The sequence below is a fragment of the Microtus pennsylvanicus genome, chromosome 12, assembly GCF_037038515.1.
Source record: "Microtus pennsylvanicus isolate mMicPen1 chromosome 12, mMicPen1.hap1, whole genome shotgun sequence".
Taxonomy (NCBI): domain Eukaryota; kingdom Metazoa; phylum Chordata; class Mammalia; order Rodentia; family Cricetidae; genus Microtus; species Microtus pennsylvanicus.
The window spans coordinates 8,382,182-8,392,107 of NC_134590.1; the positions used below are offsets into that span (position 1 = coordinate 8,382,182).

Below are 9,926 nucleotides of genomic sequence, written 5' to 3' on the forward strand. Positions count from 1 at the left end.
TCCGCAGCCTGGTGGAGCCAGCGCGAGTGGCACGGCCGGGGCACGTGCAGACGGGAGCCCCTGGAGTGGCGCGCTGGGGACGTGAGTGTCCCCTTGCCTTGGCCCGCACCTGACCCCTTCCCCGCCCACCGCGTGCGCTTGGGCACCGCTTCAGTCATCCGAGCAGGCCCCGCCCTCCGCCGCGGCCACAGCCAGCCGGGGAGGCCGCTCGGACCCGGGCTGCGGCGACCCTGCAGCCGAGACCCCCCCCCCCTCAGAGGCGACACCGCCCCACGGCGACGGCGGAACAGCCGCCACCACCCAGGGGGTCGTCGCGGGTCCGGCGCGAGGACAGAACACGCGTGCGCCGGGCGGGAGGGCGGGCGAGCGCGCTGCAGCTTCGGGTTCACGCCGCCTTTTTCCCGGAGCAGCCAGGCGGTCCCAGCCGCCGCCGTCGCCGCGGCTCCGCACTGGGGGACTGAGGGCGCAGGACGGGAGTGGGCCGGACCTGACGCGCGACACAAAAGGCTCTGCAGGCAAGAGGGACTGTGGCCCTGCGACGGCGCGGCCCGGGATTTGCTGCGCATCGGGCTCGCTCGTCTGATCGCTCCTGTCCGCAAAGCCCGACCCCCAGCGCCACCTCGCTCCTCACCCGGAGCACCGCGATGGAGGTCCCGCCCCGGCTCTCCCATGTGCCGCCGCCATTGTTCCCCTCCGCTCCCGCGACTCTCGCCTCCCGCAGTCTCTCCCATTGGCGGCCGCGGGCGCCCCGGCAGCTCGCCCCGCTCCTCCCTTCGCTCGCTTCTAGCGCCTCCCGGCAGGGGGCGCGCCGGAGCCCGCGCCACGTCACCGCCCAGCAGCCCTCCCGATTGGCGGGCGGGGCGGCTATAAAGGGAGGGCGCAGGCGGCGGCCGGATCTCTTCCGCCGCCATTTTAAATCCGGCTCCATACAACGCGCCGCCGCCGCTGCCGCCGGGACCCGCACTGCGCGCCAGCAACCCCTCGCCGACGGCTCCGCCACCATGGAGGACATGAACGAGTACAGCAACATAGAGGAGTTCGCAGAGGGATCCAAGATCAACGCGAGCAAGAATCAGCAGGATGACGGGTACCGCACGCTCCGCTCTTCCCCTCCCCCAGGGCCCCGCGCGCGCCCTTCGTCCCTCTGGAGCTGCGCGCGCTGCCCCCACTATTTCCCCGAGTCGATTCTCCGCGTGCCCGCTGGACCCCAGTAGCTTCCCCACTAGTGGAAAGTAAGACGGGGTGACTCGAGAGGCCCGCCGCGGGTGGGGGAAGGGAGGAGGGGTTGGGGGGGAGGAGGGCGGCGCCGCCGGTGTCCCGAGTGCGCAGGCGCCGCGTGGGGCCGCGGGGGAGGGGCCGGGCTCGGTGCGCCGCACGCCGCAGCTGCCACCGCCTCTTCATTGTGTGTTGCTGCCGGGGCGGCTTTTCCTGGGGAGGATTTGGCAACTTGGTCTGGGCGCCGGTAGCTGACTGATGCGTGGAGTTCTTTAGGTAGCAAGTTGAGTCTAGAGCTGTGGGTAAAAGTTCGCTTTAGGTTGTGGGGGATTCGGTTGTAGAAGTTGTACTTTGTAACCCAAAGTCATCGAAGCAGAACCCCTACGGAATTTCGTTGGCGCTTTGTGTTTGCACGGTAGAAAGCAACCTGTCTGCTGGTCCGAGCAAGTGATCTCAAGGTTTTTGTGGCCTATTAGCGTTTGTAATCAAAACAGACTGCTTGCACTTAGTGAATAAGTTACCCTGTACTTTTTTTTTACTGTTTAATTACAGGGTTGAAGTAATCTCGAAGTTACTATTAAGTCTTTTTTTTAATAACTTTATTTCTAGTAAAATGTTTATTGGAGGCTTGAGCTGGGACACAAGCAAGAAAGATCTGACTGAGTATTTGTCTCGATTTGGGGAAGTTGTAGACTGCACAATTAAAACAGATCCAGTCACTGGAAGATCGAGAGGATTTGGATTTGTGCTTTTCAAAGATGCTGCTAGTGTGGATAAGGTAGGGATGTGGTCTGCACTGTGTCTTTAGTGTCTCCTTCAAATTGCTCCGGCCTTCTAAGCTCCTGTCAAATTAACTTGTCTTCCAGGTTTTGGAACTGAAAGAACACAAACTGGATGGCAAATTGATAGACCCCAAAAGGGCCAAAGCTTTAAAGGGAAAAGAACCCCCTAAAAAGGTTTTTGTGGGTGGATTGAGTCCAGATACTTCAGAAGAACAAATCAAAGAATATTTTGGAGCCTTTGGAGAGGTGGGCTGTTTGTTTGCATGCATCTATCTGGTGTATTTTTGAAATACTCGTGCTTGGTCAATTTTGTGTAGTTGTCATTAATATTTCACAGTATAGGACTGAATGCTCTAGTTACTGCATCTTAACAGCGGCTGCTTTCTGTGCTGTAGTAGGAGCCTGGTGTAGCCAAAGCTCAAGGCTTAAAGTGATGTGTAGCCAACCTATCGCCACTCTGGGGTAGAGGATGCTTTAAAAGAATGTAGCGACTTTTTAGAAAGTGATGCTCAGTAGAATGGGCTTGTGATGTTCGTGAGAAGCTTGTAGTACCTATTCGCTTCCCTTAACTGCTGGTTTTGTTTTGAATGTGCACCTGATTTCAGATAGAAAATATCGAGCTTCCCATGGATACAAAAACAAATGAAAGAAGAGGATTCTGTTTTATCACGTATACAGATGAAGAGCCAGTAAAGAAATTGTTAGAAAGCAGATACCATCAAATAGGTTCTGGGAAGGTAAATGGATTGAATTACATTAAGTGTGCATGTGAAAAGCCTGTTTGAAAAGTGGTTTTGTGTTCAGAGCTTAGAACATAAGCAAAAATTCTGTTTGTTTTTAGTGCGAAATCAAAGTTGCACAACCCAAAGAGGTATACAGGCAGCAACAGCAACAACAAAAAGGTGGACGAGGTGGGACGGCTGGTGGAAGAGGTGGTGCTAGGGGACGTGGAAGAGGTGAGACTTAATTTGGGGACACTGATTTTTAAGCTGAGGCAGTTAACTGCTAGGTGCAATTGGCCCATAAGAAAAGGCAGCTAGATTGAATCTTTTATGATGAACCCACATGGTAAAGGCTGTTTTGTGGGGGGGGTGTTCTGTTTTAAAGTACAGTGTAGGGGACAGAATGCATCATGTTGTGTTAGCATTGAGAGGGTCCAAAGTGGTTTCCTAACCATCATTGTGCATTGTTTCAGGTCAGGGCCAAAACTGGAACCAAGGATTTAATAACTATTATGATCAAGGATATGGAAATTATAATAGTGCCTATGGTGGTGATCAAAACTATAGTGGCTATGGCGGATATGATTATACTGGGTATAACTATGGGAACTATGGATATGGACAGGGATATGCAGACTACAGCGGTAAGAATACTTAACTTAATTTTATAAACCAGTGGCATTAAATTCAGTTTTGAAGTACTTTCCCATTCTGAAGTTGTTTGTGTGTATGAGTTTCCTATTGATAATTGAAGTTGTTACATTGTGTAGTCATAGGAAAGTAACAGACAGTGATGGCTATTTAAAGTGCAATTATAACTCTATTGGCTGTTAAGGTGGCTTGATATTTTTAATGTTCAGCATGCATAGTTTAAGGGGCGGTTTTATAGGAAACTTTCTTAGTAAAACATGTATCCTTTCAAACTAGGTCAACAGAGCACTTACGGCAAGGCATCCCGAGGGGGTGGCAATCACCAGAACAATTACCAGCCCTACTGAGGAGGACCTGGGAGAAAGCAGGTGTGTGAGCTTACGAGGAAACATTGGCAATGTCTGATTTCATTTAAAGATCAATAGACAAATGGAAAAGAGTAAACAATATATGTAGTCTTTACTAAATTGTAAATTTGTAATTGCTTTATGAGCCTGTTTTGCCTAAAGTGTCTATAGATCTTTAACTTTAAAGTCTTACCTCACCTTTTTTAGAATTACAGAAAAACTTAAGAGTTTTTCTGTTTGCTTTGTGTACCAGGAGGTTTAAACTTTTTTTAGAACTATTAACAGGTAAAGTACTGAAATGGGTACAACTTAAGGAAAACAAGAATGTTGTCTTCTAACTCTGACATTATACCTTGTTTGTACCCGCCAGCGGGAACTTCATTGCAGGCCGTGTGTCACCCTGACCACGTCTATCTCTGGGGGTCGCACGTTGCGGGCAGAGCGCAAGGCATACACCAGAAAAGGCTGTCCTGTGGTATGGTCTCTTCCAACTTCATGTACCAGCGTAAAGATTAAAAGTGGAAACTTCAGACTTTGCTTCTTTTTAATCTTTTTGGAGATTAAGTGTCTAAACTTAACTTAAATGGTTTTTTGCAGGAGTTAAAGTACATAAATGCCTTTTTACAGCTTAATCATTTTGGTCTTCTGTTTAGTGTTGTATTTCAATTGTGGAGCCTCATTTTAAGTGTCCATTCTTTAAGATTTAATGCTTGCTTTTTCTTTTTATAGCTAATAGTGAAATCTACAAACCAAAACAAGAACTTTTAAATCTGGGATATAAGTTAAAGATCATATGCACAAAGCAATTCATTGTCATGTTAATACTCTAAACCTGCCTGAAATTTGTATTGGTTGATAGCAGTCTACTTGGCTAGCTAGAGCTATGCCTCTAGTTGGCCTTCATCTGCTAGGCTTCTAACTGTGGAAAGATTACATTCCTGTGTTCTAAAGTGAATCCACCTAATGTCATTTGGGAACTCCACAGTGAGTTTTTCAAACACCCAAACTACACTTTGTCAATAAACATGCATGTGATCTTTAATTGTTGAAGAAAAGAATAAAGTGAGGACTTAATTCATGAAAGTGGACCTTTGCAAACTTGGGAGGGTTGCACACAGCTAATGGTTGTTTTGTTTTTGTTTTAGGAGGTGTAAAGAAACCATCTTACAGGACGACATTGAAGATTGCTTGATCTTGTGTTGACCTGAGATGATTATTTTGTAAAAGACTTTCTAGTGTACATGACACGACTGTGTCCAACTGTATATAGCTGCCGATTAGTTTCTTGTTTTTACTTTGTCCTTTGCTATCTGTGTTATGACTCAATGTGGATTTGTGTTTACACAAATTTTTGTTTGTATTCATGTTAAACCTCAAATAAATGCTTCCTTATGTGATTGTTTTTCTGCGTCAGGTACTACATAGTTCTGTGGAAATGTAAATTTATAAAGAAGCAATAATTAAGGCACAGCTTGTTTTATAGGGGGTATTGGCCCACAGGAAGAGACTGGTCCTAGTGTCCCCTTGTTCCTGGTTTCTGTAGAGGTGTTCTGTGATTATAGTCTAAGGCTTCGTTTCTGTTAAATGAGATTCATTCCATACCTTTGGATGTTTTCCCGGGGTATCTGGAGACTGACACTACAGTCTATGGGATTGACTCTGTCTAGTGGGAGCTGTGCTTTCAGACTGTTTCTAAGGGAAGCACCTTGCTGGGCTAGGACTGCCTCTCTGGCCTTGCTGTTTTGAGCTGAGCATCCATACAGCCCTGGTTTCTCTCACCATGAAAGCCTGTTAGCACAAAGCTTGTTAAATGGCTATCCTTGTTTTGTTCTTATCTGACAAATTGTGTATGATAATAGTTGGCTCTGACTTTAAGAGTTAATGGCTTTTCTACTAGAAAAAGCTTTAGCTGATCACCATAGTTCTTGGGGTTTTAGTACTATAGATAAAGAAATGCAAGAGAAGGATGCTGTCACACTGGTAGTAGGGGCCTCGTCAGATGTATGGGATTGTCCTGAGGTTTGGATGCAGTGGAAAGCTAACACTGGTGTATCCATCCCACCATAGTGCATGAGCTAAGTAGATTTAAGCAGTTCTGTGTTGAGGCAGAGGAAAGGGGCAGTGGAAAAGATGATGAGTCATGGTCTATCTTCTGGGGCATTAAAAACTTAAGATTTTAAGGTAATACAAGCTTTGAGTTTTCCATTGAATGCTTGGACTTAGAAAAGGGGTTTCCATGGTTCCACAGACGCTTCTAGGTTTTGGATTTGTTCAAGTTTAGAGTGCTTGGTCTTAGAAGACCAGTGTAAGCTTTTTATACTGATGACCTTTTTTAAAATGCCTACAACAACTTTGTTCTGATATTTGTACTTGCTAGGCTATCAAGTTAAAATGCACTGGCCTTGTTTTATTATGGCCAAGTACCAGTGTTGGGCTATTAAAAAGAATCATTGCAACCAAGACAATAGAAGGGAGAGCACATTATGTTAATAGGTACAGTGCCAGAATAAGAAATACCTGTGAGTTCAAACTTACAATTAGGTGACAAGTTGACATTGAGATTGTCATTTTTCCCTGATCAAAATAAAGTCTTTTTAAAATAAAATTTTAGTTAAGTCTTTATGTATGGCTTGAAGAAAACAAAGATCATTGAGATGGTTTATTAAGACTCTTAGGAGTAAGAATGTGTTTGGTCGTTAATGTTCTCCCCCATCCTAACCAAACTGTTAAGCTCAGAAAGCAGCGGGCAGGCTGGTAAAATGGCCTTGCCCCTACAGGCACCAGTTCCTACAACCTGGAGCACATGAGAAAAACTGACTCCAAAATTGCCCCCTCGGTGCAGCAAGGGAGGAAACAACAGTGGCAGCCTTCCCAACAAGGTGTGTATGTGTGTACACATGGATCCCTTGTGGTATTGAGCAATCTTTAGAAATGTTAATTGTGAAGAAAAATTCCTCTCAAACTTGGCCTAATATCACCTATACTCTGAACTTTTTTTCCCCAATGTTTTGAGTTGGTGTCTCTATGGTTTTGGAGCCTGTCCTTAAACTTGCTCTGAAGACCAGTCTGGTTTATTCATATTTTTCTAGGAATATATTTTCAAACACTTACAGAAAAGGCCACATAGAGGTTACGTTGTTATAAAAGTTAAGACGGGCTGGAGAGACTGCTCAGCTATTGGGAGCACTGACTCTTCTAGAGGTCCTTGAGTTCAAGTCCCAGCAACCATAAGACAGCTCAGTATCATATGTATAATGAGATCTGATCCTTCTGGCACGCAGGCATACATGCCAATTGAGTACTCACACACAAAAATACATAAAAAATGTGGTGGTGCACACTTTTAATCCCAACAGGCTCAGAAGGCAGAGATGGGTGGGTCTCTGAGTTCAAGGCCAGCCTGATCTACAGAGGAAGTTCTAGGGCAATGTCCAAAGACTGCTACAGAGAAACCCTGTCTTAGAGGGGGAAAAAAAAAGTATATATACAAGATTGTGGTTTCTCAAAGGCAAAAGTCTTGAGTCATGGGAACAGTGACTCAATTGTTAAGAACAAGTGCTGCTCTTGAAAAGGACCTGAGTTCAGCACCCACATCAGTTTACACTTGCCTGTAACTCTGTTCGGTGGCTCTGGCCTCCTTGGGTACACATGCATGTAGTAAAAGGAGCGGCGGGCTGTGTCCCCGCCACCCGGCTAGTTTATACCCAAAATAACCACACGGAAATTGTATTTATTAGATTATTGCCTGACCCATTAGTTCTAGCCTCTTGGCTATCTCACATCTTGATTCAACCCATTTCTAATAATCTGTATGTCACCAGGGAGTTGTAGTTTACTGGGAAAGATTGCGCATATCTGACCTGGCAGCTTCATGGCTGGTGGCTCTCTGCCTCTGCCTTCTTTCTCCAGCATTCTGTCTACTCTGCCTATCTAAGCTGCTGTCCTATGAAAAGGCCAAGGCAGTCTATTTAACCAATGAAAGCAACACATAGAAGACCTTCCTACACCACATGTGCAAGTGCGTGCAAACACATGTTAGTGTGGCTTAGAGAGGAGACCACCCTGCCAAAGGTCCTCACCCTTCATTAACTCCATGGTTTTCAAGTCAGGGCAGTTAGCTGATTTATAAACCAGCCCTATCAAACTCCTATTTAACTATTAGGCATATCTTGGCCTGGGTTTTCAGATGAAGTAATTGTGAACTGCTTGGGCGTTGGGACTGGTCAGTGTTCTTTAATACCCTTGGCTGTGAGAGAAGTAAATTGGCTACAGTGGACACTTCTCTGATGGAAGCCCAGGATAGAAGCAGCTATTTGCTCCTATGAAAGGTCTGTCCTTGGATAGTGACAGTGGCTCTAATTGACTTAAGTTGTGTGTGTGTGCATGTCTCTGTGTGTGTTGTGTTGCCTCAAGCTTGTCTGCGCTACCTGTGTGTAGTGCCCATGGAGGCCAGAAGAGGGCATCTGATCCTCTAGAATGAAAATTACAAGCATTTGTAAACCACCTTTTGGGGCCAAGGAACTGAACCCAGGTTCTCTGCAGCACCTTTTTGTTGTTTTTGATCTTTGAGATGGTTTCTCCGTAGCTATGACTGTTGTGGGACTAGCCTTGTGGACCAGGCTGGTCTTGAACTGAGAACTCCACCTACCTCTGCCTCACAGCGGAGTACTGGAATTAAAGGCATGTGTCACCACCATCATCACTATTTCCTGGCTGTAGCAAGTGCTCTTAACTACTCAGCTATCTCTCCAACAACCCCAAATTTTTGAGACTGGTCCCGTGTAACGCGGACTGACCTTGACTCTTGACTACTTGGTATACAGGTGTGCACTATCACACCTGTCTCTAGGGTTCTTGCTCGCTTGTGTTGTGTGTTTTTGTTTTGTTTTTTAAATAAACTTGGTGAAAGAAGTTTGAGTGGTATGATTTCCAAATTTTTCATCACCAAAACACTTGATTCTTCTTTTCCCATGCATTAGATTTTGTTTGAGCCCAATTTCCCAGTAGTTTGTGATGGATTTGAGTTCCAAAGATAGGTAACTTTCAGAACTTTGTGAGGTGATAGGTATCATGCCAATTAAAATCAATGCTTTTGACATGCTGGGGTTTTTATTGTTTTGTTTGGTTGATTGGTTTTCCAAGATGGTTTCTGTGTGACATCCCGGAACTCCCTTTGTAGACCAAGCTGGCCTTGAACTCAGAGATCCATCTGCCTCTGCCTCCTGAGTGCCAAGATCTTTAGTTCTACTGATGACCATTTCTGCCATAGTTAATAAAATACTGAAAGTTAGGCCAAGAAATTTGATTCTTCCTAAGACTTTGGACACACACTTAGCACATCATCGGGATAAGGACAAAGGCTTAGGAAAGGAATAACTAAGCACTAGCAAGTAGTGGGTGTCTGTGTTTATAAGCTTCTAAGTTAGCATTTAAATGGCTTTGGAAATAAAGACACCCCCAATTTTGTCGAATACATGTTCCTTTTTTCAATAGTTAATGTATGTACACAAAAGTCTTAGAGTCTATCATAAGTAGTAACTCCACTGTGACCTAGTTATTCCCTTTTTAGTTAGTTTTTAAAATTTTGTTAATTAAAATTATTTAATTGCTATTGACCTGTTCTTTGGGGGCACCGAGATACAGGGATTAATTAGCAAAAAGGATTTTTTTTTTAAATTTACCCTCTTATTCAGTACTGACAAATAACTACTCTGTGGTTAAGAGCACTGACTGACTGACTACTCATCCAGAGGACCTGGGTTTGACTCCCAGTGCCCATGTGGTGACTCAAAACCATCTGTGCCTCTGTAGACACTGCATGTGTGTGTTGCATAGACATACATGCAAGCAAATCACCCATACACAAAGTGTAAATAAATCTCGAAAACATTTTTTTAAAGAATATGTACTGTATTGCAGAAAATCTCAGTGTGATTCCCAGAACCCACATCAGGAGCTCACAACTGCCTGTACCTTCAGTTCCTGGGGACCAGATACCCCCAGACCCAGCAATCACACCCACAAACCTTCCACTCAGACATACACGCACACACATATTGCTTAAAAGTTAAAATTAGCCCAGCATGGTGTCATCCACCTTAAATCCCAGCACTTAGGAGGCAAAGGCAGATGGATCTCTGAATGCAAGGCCAACCTGGTCTCTATAGGGAGTTCAAGGCTAGGCAGAGCAACACCACCGGTGAGACCCT

General features: G+C 45.4%; 1 protein-coding gene across 7 annotated transcripts; it reads left to right on the forward strand.

Annotated features, from left to right (window-relative positions):
• Positions 1-492: 492 nt before the first annotated feature.
• On the forward strand, positions 493-5,134 carry Hnrnpdl (heterogeneous nuclear ribonucleoprotein D like). Of its 7 annotated transcripts, none has more exons than XR_012907259.1 (9): positions 496-1,087; positions 1,825-1,993; positions 2,082-2,243; positions 2,603-2,734; positions 2,839-2,953; positions 3,193-3,363; positions 3,647-3,738; positions 4,088-4,192; positions 4,863-5,134. XR_012907259.1 is itself a non-coding variant. In XM_075943422.1 (8 exons), exons 1-7 carry the CDS (start codon positions 645-647, stop codon positions 3,715-3,717), a joined length of 1,263 nt encoding a protein of 420 aa, XP_075799537.1. In that variant the 5' UTR covers positions 496-644; the 3' UTR covers positions 3,718-3,738; positions 4,863-5,134. The 7 variants fall into 7 exon arrangements, 4 of the variants coding, with proteins under 4 accessions (XP_075799539.1, XP_075799537.1, XP_075799538.1 ...); XR_012907261.1 differs by having other exon boundaries at positions 897-1,232; positions 4,863-5,001; XR_012907260.1 differs by lacking the exon at positions 3,193-3,363 and having other exon boundaries at positions 493-1,087.
• Positions 5,135-9,926: the final 4,792 nt, after the last annotated feature.